At 49.0% G+C, this 12,754-nt stretch overlaps 6 protein-coding genes across 6 annotated transcripts; 5 read left to right on the top strand and 1 right to left on the bottom strand.

The window, feature by feature from the left end:
* Positions 1–124: 124 nt before the first annotated feature.
* Positions 125–1,157, top strand: N7458_010091 (uncharacterized protein; the record flags this gene model as incomplete). The annotated part of the gene is made up of 3 exons (XM_056913473.1): positions 125–271; positions 402–627; positions 703–1,157. 3 exons carry the CDS (start codon positions 125–127, stop codon positions 1,155–1,157), a joined length of 828 nt encoding a protein of 275 aa, XP_056762322.1.
* Positions 1,158–1,507: 350 nt separating this feature from the next.
* Positions 1,508–3,118, top strand: N7458_010090 (Zn(II)2Cys6 transcription factor; the record flags this gene model as incomplete). Its single annotated transcript, XM_056913472.1, has 1 exon — positions 1,508–3,118. The coding sequence occupies one exon, from the start codon at positions 1,508–1,510 to the stop codon at positions 3,116–3,118; it is 1,611 nt and encodes a 536-aa protein (XP_056762321.1).
* Positions 3,119–3,805: 687 nt separating this feature from the next.
* On the top strand, positions 3,806–5,177 carry N7458_010089 (uncharacterized protein; the record flags this gene model as incomplete). Its single annotated transcript, XM_056913471.1, has 2 exons — positions 3,806–4,251; positions 4,316–5,177. 2 exons carry the CDS (start codon positions 3,806–3,808, stop codon positions 5,175–5,177), a joined length of 1,308 nt encoding a protein of 435 aa, XP_056762320.1.
* Positions 5,178–5,766: 589 nt separating this feature from the next.
* On the top strand, positions 5,767–8,106 carry N7458_010088 (uncharacterized protein; the record flags this gene model as incomplete). Its single annotated transcript, XM_056913470.1, has 6 exons — positions 5,767–5,823; positions 5,891–5,979; positions 6,034–6,449; positions 6,500–7,018; positions 7,069–7,453; positions 7,503–8,106. The coding sequence occupies 6 exons, from the start codon at positions 5,767–5,769 to the stop codon at positions 8,104–8,106; spliced, it is 2,070 nt and encodes a 689-aa protein (XP_056762319.1).
* An 89-nt stretch (positions 8,107–8,195) lies between these two features.
* N7458_010087 (NAD-dependent epimerase/dehydratase family protein) lies at positions 8,196–9,116 on the bottom strand (the record flags this gene model as incomplete). The annotated part of the gene is made up of 1 exon (XM_056913469.1): positions 8,196–9,116. One exon carries the CDS (start codon positions 9,114–9,116, stop codon positions 8,196–8,198), a length of 921 nt encoding a protein of 306 aa, XP_056762318.1.
* A 539-nt stretch (positions 9,117–9,655) lies between these two features.
* On the top strand, positions 9,656–11,880 carry N7458_010086 (IlvD/Edd family dehydratase; the record flags this gene model as incomplete). Its single annotated transcript, XM_056913468.1, has 4 exons — positions 9,656–9,681; positions 9,865–10,408; positions 10,463–10,617; positions 10,671–11,880. 4 exons carry the CDS (start codon positions 9,656–9,658, stop codon positions 11,878–11,880), a joined length of 1,935 nt encoding a protein of 644 aa, XP_056762317.1.
* Positions 11,881–12,754: the final 874 nt, after the last annotated feature.

Raw genomic sequence — 12,754 nt, 5'->3', positions numbered from 1 at the left:
TTGCACCTTTCATCGCTTCTCTCTTCACCTCCCAACCCACAGCCTGTACGTGTCATCCTTCACATTCCATCTCCTATTACACCACAACCTCATTCAACACAACTAACCTCTGTGACTCTCCACCATGTCGGAGTCCATCCAGCCTGAGAAGTATCGGGACCTCGATACGGTGGCATGTGAGGTGGCACGTATCCTGGTCGACGAGAACATCCACTACCTGCTCGTCGGCGGATATGCCACCTCCCTTGTCGCCGGTAACCGCATCACTACGGTAAGTCATCACGCTATGGTCGAGATATCATGATAGATTTCACTCCGAACATCTTTCAGAATCTTTGTTAAGATACCCCTGGTGGCCGTCTGTTTCACTTTCTCTGGGTAGTAAAGCTAAAGATCTACAGGATGTGGATTTCCTGGTCGATGCGGACCCATTCAAAGTTCGCACCGTGCTCTCTCAGTACCCTGGATTCGAGGTTCAATACAACAACCTGTTCTACAAGCTGAACGGCAAGCTTATCAAAGTCGACACCTTCAATAAGGACACCTTCAAGATGCCGGATTTGAACAGTGTTTACTCGAAGACATTCCAGCCCCAAGAGAAGCCCAATCGTCGACTGTCCGTTCCACGTAGGTTCAATGAGTTCCTCTTTTAGCTTCACTCTCTGCAAAACTGGCAAGTCTGACAATCATCCTATAATCCAGTCCAGGTCATGCACCCGACCATGATCTTCATGGCAAAACTTCGCCGCTGGGTGCATATCGCTGACTCCACTCGCCCCGAATCGTCGAGAAAGTGCCAGGCTGATGAGAAGGACATGGAGACCCTTCTGCGATGGGCTGTCAACTGCGGCTTCAAGATCGATCTTGATGGATACATCGGCAAGGAAAAGTCCGAGTTCCACGGGCCCCTTCAAAAGCTCTACTCTAGGGCTCCCTCCCTGCGCCCCCTACTGAATCGTGCCCTGAAGCCTGCTGGCCATTGTCCGTTCTCGATACGTCTGATCCATTTGTTTGTTCGTGGACCTCTAGGGTCATCATGGTTGCTGGATCTTTGGTTTGATGAAATCTCCACTCTTGGTTTTGCGTTTGCTTTTGCTTTTGCTTTTGCTTTTGCTTTTGCTTTTGCTTTTGCCTTTGCTTTTGATTTTTGGACATAAGTCTTTATATCATACCTCTATCCCGAACGAGCAGCAACAGCTTACGGAATTCATTGACTCTCATTTTGATTCTGATGGTTAGGCCTCGCGATTCAGTGACTAAACTGTAGACACAGGCCAATTAAAAACATGTAGCAGCTTTTTGGATTGTAAAGGCGGGCTCTAGATTTCAAGATGTTTAGTGCTAGGTGGGATGCTGACAGCTCGGGTGTTGACAGCTGCCTAAATCTGTCAGCATCTTAGTACAGCCGCCCCGCCCCCCTCCGTGTTCTGAAGATCGCTCGCACATTCCCTCTTCCTCTCTCATTCGTCTCTGATGTGTTATGCAAGTTAGAGCTGTATCGAATCTCATGCGAGCCAAGGCATGCACAAGATGTCGCCAGCTGAAGCTTGGGTGCGACGCCGACAAACAAGCCCCGAGTGCTTGTTCCCGATGCAGGTCGCTCGACCACCCGTGTACATTCGACCCCACGTTCCAACGCACCTCAAAGACCCAGCAATTGCATGAGTTACAAGAGGAAGTCTATCGGCTTCAAAAGGCACTAAATAAAGCACAGCTTTCAGCTGCTACCGCTGGTAGCTCGATTCAACCTCATCCCTCTCACGACCCGAATACTGTGGCAAACCTCCTCCAGGTACCTGAATTATCCCCTTACAAGACGCCGAGGAAAGTTCTTGGAGATCTTAGCCTTTCTGAAGTCGAGGTGACTGAGCTCTTCCGGGTTTTCTACGATGAATGTCATATCTACCTTCCATTTAAAATCAACGGATCTAGTGAGGCGCTTTACCATAGTTGTCCCTTGCTATTTTGGGCGGTATGCGCGGTTCCAGCGCCTCCTGCCATCCGTTTCAAACTAGAACCGCAGCTAAAGAGGATGGTTTCCGATGTGCACCTCGAGACCCCAGGATCCGTGGAAATAGTCCAGGCCCTTCTGATTTTGTGCATGTGGCCACCATCTTTCTCATGGAATCGTCACGATCCGTCCTTCATTTATAGCGGTATCGCAATCCATATGGGGCTCCAGCTCGGACTGCACAGGCCCGCGCTTGCGAACGAGTTTTGTCTCGACGTTAACGCTCTCAAAGTAGAGCCTGACAGTGATACCAAGAAGACAACGTGGCTCGCATGCTATATAGTCAGTCAGATGCAAGTCGCCCGCAGCGGGTTGCCGCTGCCATTTCCAGAGGACTCGAATCTTGTTATTGCATTCGATGATCCCAAGGTCTCACCTCAGCTGTCTCTTCTCAGTCACATCTATCGTCTCTTGGGGCAATCTGCCAATGTTATTGGCGCCAAAGGGTTGAGCGTATCTGGTCTCGTCGATCCGATCACGCGTGTGAACATGGTCATGCAGTTTCGCGCTCAGTTCTGCACTCTCTGGAAGAGACTACTTCCGTACAAATGCGACATGCTCGAGCTTGGTTTCTTAAGCGCGAGGCTTCAGCTTTGGTCATTTGTTCTTCATGACGACATTTTGTTATCAGCAGAGGTGTTTGATATTATCAATGATGCGGAACAAGACGCGATGCGGCTGCTACAAATCTCCAGCGAGACCAACCTGTCGTTCGTCCCGTTCTATGTCCGACGGTCCATCTGTTACGCAGCATTGATGCTGGTAAAACTACTCAAATATCCTTGTATCCGCAGCGCTCATGAAACCATCTGGGAGAAAATAGAGCTGGCTCGGGTGTCATTAAGTTCTTCGGTTGACCCGAGCGATGGCGATGTTCATCACGGTATCGATCGACTATTGCAGGCGGCGCCGTATCTCGAGACCAAGGAGACAGGGCCACCAACGCAGTCTCGAATGACATATTCGATGGTTTTCGACTTCATCCGTTCGTATCGAAGACATTATTATCGGTCCGACTTTGGCACACTACCAACGTTGGGGCAGGAATTTTTCGGAATAGAGCATGGTGTTAGGCCCATGGAGTGGTCTGACATAGGTCCATTCTAAGATCTCATTGATTATTCATTAAGGAGAATAGGAAATAAACATTATTTCTCAGTAGATCCAACCACCCCTGCTAGTTTGGGTGTTTGGCGGGGGAGGGAGTATGGTGGAGATCGCGCGAAGCTCTGGTGATAATTAGCCCCGGCGCTCGCATCGCGAAATCGCAATCCTTCGGGGCTCAGGAACCAATAAGGCAGGGTACATAATAAAATCTAGTGTTATAGTTACCTTCCACCTGTCAGCAGCTCTTTCAGTGGCTTACATACTACAGACGAATCCCCCTTTACTCATCCCTTTATTTCCGTCCCAGCCCTTGTTGTATTAGGCTACCACTTATCGCTAAGCAACGCAGCCATTTGCAGCCCCCACATACAATAGCCGTTTGCAATTTTGGTATTGCGAACTCGGGATCATACCGGAATATACGGAATTGTTCAGCGAATGAGGCGCTGAGCATGCTGAGCCTCACGCAGCAGTATCCCCACCGTTTTATCCGGGCTGGTAGCATATGAACATGCTTAGGAAAGAATTTTTGATTTTTCCTGGCGATCTATGTATTTCAAAATGCACCGTCGATAACTCCGATATTTAGGCACCCAGTTAATGTACCGTATAAATTCGAGTCGATCGAAGATGGACGAGACCAACATTCTATGAAGCTCATTCACAGGCCTTTACTCCATCTCAATCATGGCTACGCTACTCTTTTCTTTCCTCGGTCTCCTCTGTATCTCATTTCATTTGGTGACGGCCCGGCCAACTTCTACCGACGAACGCATTGGAGGCCGCGGAGAGGACCTGATTCTTTATATGACAGTGCAGAGTCAGGGAATTCTCACTCTCGCCTTCAATCCTTCCCAACCAGTGGACGAGAGCATTCGCATCCTAGCAACAAACACAGATGTGGGTTACCTTCCCGGCTGGATTACCCAATATGAGGACAATTTTTATTCAGTGTCACGAACCGAGTATCCGACTCCGAGCTCCGTTGATGGAGGGGTATTTGCATTCCATGTAAAAGAGGGAAATGATCGCCACTCTCAACTTGAGCATCTCAACTCAATCAGCAGCGGTGGGCAGGGAGCTGTCTATGTTGACGTCAGTCGAGACGGCCGAACTATCAGCGTTGCCAATATGTTCGTGAATCTAGAATCTGATGGAATTCAAGTAAGGCTAACACATATTGGGGTCTTCATTCAGCGATGGGTCCACCGTATCTATTCATCCTCGTGACGAAGGCGGTACCATAAAAACTGCTTCTCACGTCTTCCATTATACACTAGACTATCCGGGGCCAGGAACAAATGGGAGCCAGATCCAAAGCAACCCCCACGAAGCTATCTTTGACCCCTCAGGAGAGTTTTTATTTGTGGCCGACCGTGGCGCTGATCGCCTCTATGTCTACCACGTCGCTGGCCCTTTCAATGTGACTATAATCCAGACGTTGAGTTTGGAACCAGGAACAGGTCCGCGACATATGACCTTCAGAACATTCAATGAAACACGGACCTACATGTACCTTGTCAGCGAGTTGGACAATTCCATCCGAGTCTTTACTCTCGATGGTGTGAGCAACAATGAGGAAATGGAATCTCACGTTGGAGTTCCGACGAATTTGACAATTCATCTTACTCAACGGATATCGACTCTGGGAGCTGATCTGGGCCGTACCCCGCCCAATAATATGGATTTGGCGTCCGAGATCGCTTTGTCAAACGACGGACGATTTGCGTATGCAGCCAATCGAAACACAATCAACCTTAACAGCGACACCGTGGCAATATATTCAATTAATCCATTATTAGATGATGACCATAATCATCTCACATACCTCGGCCACAACATGACGTATGGGAAGACGCCTCGACACTTTTCGCTCTCGAATGACCCCCAATCGCGCTTTGGTGCCTTCGGAAACGAAGTGACCAACAATCTAGTGATTCTAGAGCGTGATGAATTGACTGGGTTTTTCACTGGCATCAAAGGGAACATCTCGGTGGGCAAGTTGGACCTGACCACCAGTTCGGGTCCTACGGCAGTGATCTGGTCTTCCTCCGAATGATATGTTTTGCAGTGAGGCTCTTCCTATCATCAAGTACACTTTTATCCTAGAGACTTTCAAAGTAGTGGCCATGATTCAGCATGAAAATACATCATTCCTCGTTGAAATCGACCAGGACCAGGTTCAACCTGTTGAGCAGTATAGAAGTGCTTCATTCTGTCAATGCTCTGTTCGGTATTGCGTTCATACTCTTGAGGGATGAGTTACTTTGGAACTATCTAAGTATATAATAAATGAATAACGCAATGAACGTTTGACTTGACCGGATAGAGTGAGCACAAGCGTTGCTGCACTGCCTGTAACATGCAAAGTAGGTCGGTTCCCCACAGGCGGCGGCTAACCAGCGTCGCGGTGGTAACCGCGCGGAAAATCTCAATCTTCCGACCCCGCGTGATAACCTTGTGATCGGACCAATGCCGAATCTCGGCTCATGCAGCCGTGCTTGACGGAGCTCACACGCTCAAACACCTCCATACTATCCAGGGTCTTTGAACCAAACTTAAATTCCCAAATTGCGTGCAGCTTGGGAAATGCCGTCCGAAGACTACCCCTGGCGATTATTGGCGTCTCGGGTTCGCCAGTAGCAGACATGCCGGCCCGAAGGAGCCGAGCGCCGGCGGCTTGTCTTTTCTGCCGTTCAAAGAAGGTGAGTTCACATGCAGATGCGGCCATGCTAGAGAAGTCTGGCTAACGGTCAAATCCGATACAATCAGTTGAAGTGTGACTCGCAGAAGCCAAGTTGTGGCAATTGTGTGGCAAAGGGTGTTGATTGCCAGCGAAGCACTGCCCGGCACAAACCAAGGTCAATCATGAATCCCTGAAAACCACGAGTGCCTCAATTAACACCAGTTAGCAGACCAACAAATCAACGTATCAAGCAACTAGAGCAAGAAAATGCTATTCTTCGCCAGCAATGTACCAATCTGCGAAATACAGACGTTGGAATCCTCGAGAGACCTGCTTTGATTCCAACAGAAGCTTCACTGGCGTCGCTCAGTCCAGCACGAAGTAGGGTCGCAGGCTCAATATCCCACCATGCTGAACCTTCTCCGAGTGACCATCACTCAAACAGGGGTCGAGATACCTCTCATCCGGAGGTACCGGACAGCGAAAACCATCGCCACAGTACCTCATTGTACCATGGACCAACTAGCACAGTCTATGACGATACTGCACATTCTGGAGCCGACGATGAAGACTCGGAAGTGTTTGGTTCTCCTGTCAGTGAAGAGTGGGCTCGGCACCTCCTATTTGCTCAAACAGCAAGGCAGAGTAAGTCCAAGGTCTCGACTAGCTGAACCGTGGCTAAAATACAGTCTCAGGACAACTAGAACCCTTGAACCTTGCTGCTGGAAAGCTTGACTTTGATGGACTTGATCCAGACCTCGGCATGCACCTTCTGTCGATATATTGGAGTCGCCAATTGTACACCGCGCAGATCACTTACCGCCCCGTATTCATGCGAGACATGGCCTGTAATGGCCCTTATTTCTCAAAGCTATTACTCAATGCAATCTTGTTCACTGTCTCCAAGCATTGCCCGAGTCCTGACCTACGCTCTGACCCCGATGACATTACCACTGCAGGATGGAGGTTTCGTCAACGGTTCACTGAGCTTCTACGAGAGTCTTTTGACAGGAGCGAAATCACTACACTTCAAGCGTTGATCATCATGTCCAACTCGCTGTTCTCAAGATGTGATGAACGCAGTCTGTCTTGGCTTTATGCTGGCAATGCATTCAATATGATCATCGACCTTGGCCTACATGTTCTACCATCACCAAATAAGATGTCAGCTGAGGAACTTGAAGTTCGAAAGCGCGTCTTATGGGGGGCTTATAGTAAGCCAATATGTCTCTGGATTCAAATTTTGTTTACTAAACTCGCCTAGCAATCGACAAAATCCAGTGTCTTCTCCAAGGGAGGCCGCCTTTGCTTCGCCAAATCAATTTCAAGGCTTCCCTCAATTTCCTTGATGAGTATGACGAGCTCGACACATTCAAGGATATCACGTACAGTACAACTGAACAGCGGTCCGTTATACCCTCGCTCAACGTATCACTCCTCACAAAATTATGCGAGCTATCCATCATTTCGGAGCGCATTCTATGCGAACTTTACTCTGAGTCGCAGAACATGAGTCAAAGCCAAAGCCAGAAAATATCGGCCGACATAAGCTCTAATCTCAGCAAATGGCGCTCGAGTCTTCCTCCCCAACTCGACTATATCTCCTATCCCCGAGAGTCGGTTCTTTTACCTCAGGCATTCTGTCTCTTGTATGTTGTCCGCTCCAGCCGAATGACTTTGTGAGGACTAATTTTTAAGGGCACTTTCAAACGTTCTCATTATCCTCTCTCAACGCCCATTGTTCACGGGTAGTCATCACGGCTCCGCTCGAAATCCAGCCACCGCATATGAAGCTGTCAACATGTGCACCGCGGCCGCAAACCAAATCGTCCAAATCCTACGCGACTACTCTCAGCACTTTTCCATCACCTCCGCCCCATACATGCTTTCGTACGCAACATACATCAGCGCCACCATTCACGTCCGTATAGTTGCGCAAAAGGGACGTGGTTCAAACTCTTTCCAGTGCCTCTTGCTTTGTCGCAATGTATTACGAGAACACTTGCGGCTCTATGCAGCAGCTGGCAAAGCTATGGCAAATCTTGATAAACTTGTGTCCCATCTCGGTATTGTCATGACTGAGGGGGACGAGGTGGGCACGTCGGTGATCCACCCTGCGGATGATCCGCCTGCACAGGAAACTATCTCTGCCTCTAACATTACAAATGCCTCCGATCAGACTATCGTAATAGGATCCCCGCAGCTGAACTGGGGTCTGTCAGATCTTGACCTCGAGGCAATTGCTCAAAGCTTCCGGCTTGATGGGGAACTCCAATATCTCATGCATCCCATTGGGATCTGACGCTAACTATGCTAAATATGTACAATATCGCTCAATGATCAACGAATAATCAACGACCTTTCATTTATTCAGTGCTCAAGTTGGACATCTCACTCAGAGACCTTTTCGTAATGCATCTGCCAAGGATGATTCTGGCGGAATCCGAGCATCTCCTTGATCTTTTTGTTGGATATCGGGGCATCACGAGGTCCCATTTCCTCGGTGAAGGGTACATTCGGAGAGACTCGTTTGAGGAACTCAGTCGATGAGGTGCTGTAGTTAGTAATCTCATCGTTCACGGCGTTGAATATCTGAAAGCCCAGCCCATCCTTCTGTACAGCGAGATCGCACATCTGTCCAAGGTCTCGCGTGTCAATGTACGACCAAGCATGTGGTGCCCACGCATCAGGATTCTTGACATAATCATCAAACATCCACTCCTTGTATTCTTCGGGTGCGACCACCCTGCCAATGCGAAGCACATAGATATCGTTTCCGAATCGACGAGCAAAGCCGCGGGCAACGCGCTCGCCGCAGACCTTGGAAATAGCATATGTATCCATCGGGTTGGCATCGACCTCTTCATCCACCGGATACGATGGAAACTCAACGTCCCCTTCGGCATAGCTCACGCCGTAGACAGTAATAGAGCTGGCAGTGATGATCTTCTTGATATTGAGTCGAGACGCAGCTTCGATTACATTGTAGGTTGACAATGTATTTCCGCGGAAAGTCTCGTTGTCAGGAGCAATCATATTGCGAGAGTAACCAGCCAGATGGATTACTGCGTCGGGAAGAAGACGCAGTGGCTCACGGAAGGGTTCCGTTAGATGAAAATGCGAGGTAAATGCACTATAGACTTGACCACTGTCTGTCAAATCGACGCGCATGGTATGAACACGGTTTGCGAGTTCGCCTGATAAAGGAATCAAATCGAGATTGAGAACATCATGCCCTTTCTCAAGAAGATAGGCGATGACATGTTGCCCAGCCTTTCCGGAGCCACCGGTGACGATGATTCGTTTGCCCATTTGTAGTAAAGATCTGGTCGATTTGCAAAGGAACAGGATTGAGGAACAAAGCAAGCCGCTGCTATAAAAGTCTCCAAACTTAAGAATATGAATGGCAAATAGGCAGACAGTGTTTGGAAAGAGGACAACGTGGATCCATCTCCATCATCAAGGTCATAAGGTCGGCCAACATGCGGGGAGAATCGCTCGGGATATGACATGCCGACTGGATCAGAACCTCCGGGCAGGCTGTTGCCCGTTCAGAGCCGAGGAACCCAGGTGCAAAATCAAGTCCTGAAGTCGAACGTCAAGGCTCAAGAGGACGAATTCTGTATGCCTTTTCAAGATTTATCAAAAATACTAATCTAGTCGAAATCATGCGATCGCATTGTTGTCGTCGTTCCATTGACCGATTTGTACAAGCCAGAATACTCACATCTTGACTCGGATCATGACTTTCCGGAATGCAAAAGTTCGGCTAAGCCCTTGGAAATGCCGAAGGTGCCAATTTCTGATTGGCCAAAGGACGTCTCAATTACCCCAGGACTCGGGATTCACCAATGGGAAAATCACTTGCCGGATCAAAGTGAGTAATGTCGAAAGACTGGTTGGACCCCCTCGCGTGACAGTGCGAAATAAAAGGAACTTGGCAACTAACATTCTTGTCTCTTGAATCTCAAACACCAAGGACTCAGTCTCCTACAGATCAGGAAACTCTTTGAGTCATGTCTTGCTCCAAGAAGTCCTGCGATGGCTGCTCATGCAGCAGCAATCCGCAACAACCCATCCAAATCGAAGACTGCATTAGCGAGCTGCAAGCTCTACGACGACGCAATCAAGAACTAGAGACCCGACTCGGTCTCAATTCAGAGCAAGATGTACCAAAAATCACCAAAAAGCCCGGTCGCACCTTGCGGTCGGCGGCATGGTTCGATTGTCGCAGTGATCCCGGCATGACGGCCATTTACATGGAACGGTATTTCAACTTCGGCATTACGCAAGAGGAATTGATGTCCGGCAAGCCGATGATCGGAATCGCGCAATCTGGTTCTGATATCGCTCCCTGCAATCGTCACCACATCGAGCTGGCTAAGCGGGTCCGCGAGGGCATTCGCACGGCTGGCGGTATCGCCATTGAATTCCCCACTCATCCTATTCAGGAGACGTCAAGACGACCAACCGCCACGCTGGACCGAAACCTGGCTTATCTTACTCTTGTGGAGATTTTGACGGGTTATTTCCTTGATGGTGTCGTTCTCTTGACAGGATGTGACAAGACGACCCCAGCATGCTTGATGGCTGCTGCCACCGTGGTAAGTCCTGCTCCGCAATGTGCAGCTCTTGACAATTGGCTAATGTGAACAAAGAACATCCCGGCAATCTGCATGAACGTCGGTCCTATGCTAAATGGCTATGCCAAGGGCACTCTCGTAGGATCCGGTGCTGTTCTGTGGAAAGGACGAGAGATGTATGCCACTGGCGAAATTGATGAGCATCAGTTCATGGATTACATCTCCCAAAGGTGAGCTCCATTTTCACCCGATTATCAAGAACCTGGGCTAACAGATAATCTAGTACTCCTTCTGTTGGACATTGTAATACAATGGGAACTGCATCCACAATGAATGCTCTTGCAGAAGCCCTCGGAATGGCCCTCCCAGGATCCGCTGCAATTCCTGCTGCGTATCGCCACAGAGCTCAGTGTGCCTACGAGACTGGTAAACGGATCGTGGAGATGGTCAATATTGACTTGAAGCCCAGCGACCTGATGACCCGCGAAGCATTTGAGAACGCGATCGTGGCCAACGGGGCGATCGGCGGCAGTACTAATGCCCCCATCCATCTCAACGCCATTGCCCAGCATATAGGTGTTGAACTGTCTATGGACGACTGGGATACCATTGGATCACGCATCCCTCTTCTATTGAACATGCAGCCATCAGGCGAATACCTTGGAGAAGAATATTTCCGAGCAGGTGGTCTACCTGCGATCATGGCGGAACTCCTAGACGCAGGCAAGCTACACGGAGATGTCTTGACTTGCAACGGTCGCACAATCGCCGAGAATGTTCGTGGCCAGCATTCTTGGGACCGTCGCGTCATCCGTCCGTACGCCGACCCGTTGATGAAGGATGCAGGTTTCGTCCATCTTAAGGGTACACTATTTGACTCTGCGATCATGAAGACATGTGTTATCTCACCCGCCTTCCGCGAACGATACCTATCAAATCCCGAAGATCCTGAGGCATTCGAGGGTTCAGTTGTCGTATTCGACGGGCCTGAAGATTACCACAGTAGGATTGAGAACATGCCGGAGATCGACGACAATACAGTCTTGATCATGCGTGGTGTCGGTCCACTTGGATACCCCGGCGCGGCGGAGGTCGTCAACATGCACCCACCAGCCCGACTACTCAAGCAAGGAGTCGATGCGCTGTTCTGCATTGGTGACGGACGCCAATCGGGCACATCAGGATCCCCCTCCATTCTCAATGCTAGCCCCGAAGCTGCTGCAGGAGGTAATCTTGCCATTCTCAGAAATGGCGACAAGCTTCGCATCGACCTGCCGAAACGACGAGTCGATATCCTCATCAGCGACGAGGAGATTCAACAGCGGAGAAAGGAGGTGTTCTCGAAGGAGTATCCATTGGTTCCTAGCGGCACACCCTGGCAAGAGATTTTCCGCCAGGAAACTGATCAATTGTCCAGTGGCATGGTTCTGAAGAAGGCTGTAAAATACCAGCGCCTGGCACAAACGAATGGTCCGCCCCGACACAACCATTAATTATATAGTCGTGCGTTACATTAAAGATGAATGTATAATGATACACACCTAGAAATATGCCAATGACAATAATTCCTTAAGAATTTTATACTTGGATATCAACTGGTTCGACTATATATCCTCGCAATTGCCGCTGCACGGGCTCAGTTGAGAACGCGAAAGATACACCATAAATCCCTTCAAATAGGTATGCTCTCCGGAACAAGGATGCAGTCCTAAGTATCCCGTAGCCTGAGGTATCAAGCTGCGATAGTATCCTAACTATTTTTTCGTCAAACTAGGCAATGCCTTCCTGAAAAGTCTCGTGTTGCTCATGATTACAATCTGATGCAGAAATGGTCATGTAGCATACTGCTCGGATAAACTATTATCAAAGCGAGTTTGGCCGAGTGGTTATGGCGTGACGTTTAGGTAATAAACATTACGACCGTCATGGGTACGCCCGCGCGCGTTCGAATCGCGTAGCTCGCATTTTTTTTATGGGTAAGCCGTTATTTTCTTAATATATTATTTAATATTGCGCCGCGTAATTTAGCACGCAGGTCCCGTTGAAGATGGCTGAGTAGAACTACCATTGTACCACCGGGTTAGTCGATCTTAACGGATGCCGTTCATGTGACTAGATTACATCTGGGCGGATCTCATGTTACGTATGCATAATATCAATTGAACATCGACGATGTCGACAAAGACCTACTTGAATTTGCGTGTTCCGACTGCTAATGTGGCATAAGTCTGATGCCGGGTTATGCTTCGGTGGTCAAGTACAGTATCCTGCAGGACCAGGACAAGCAGGCCTTGTATACATCCAATAGAATGCGACGTCCACATACCGAATCGACCCAGTCCCAGGCTCTTCTTCCGTTGCTTCCAA

Source organism: Penicillium daleae (genome assembly GCF_028827525.1).
Source record: "Penicillium daleae strain IBT 16125 chromosome Unknown utg000008l_segment0_segment0, whole genome shotgun sequence".
NCBI classification, from domain to species: Eukaryota; Fungi; Ascomycota; class Eurotiomycetes; order Eurotiales; family Aspergillaceae; genus Penicillium; species Penicillium daleae.
Note: the sequence above shows the minus strand (reverse complement) of the source record. Positions and strands in the feature narration are given on the sequence as shown.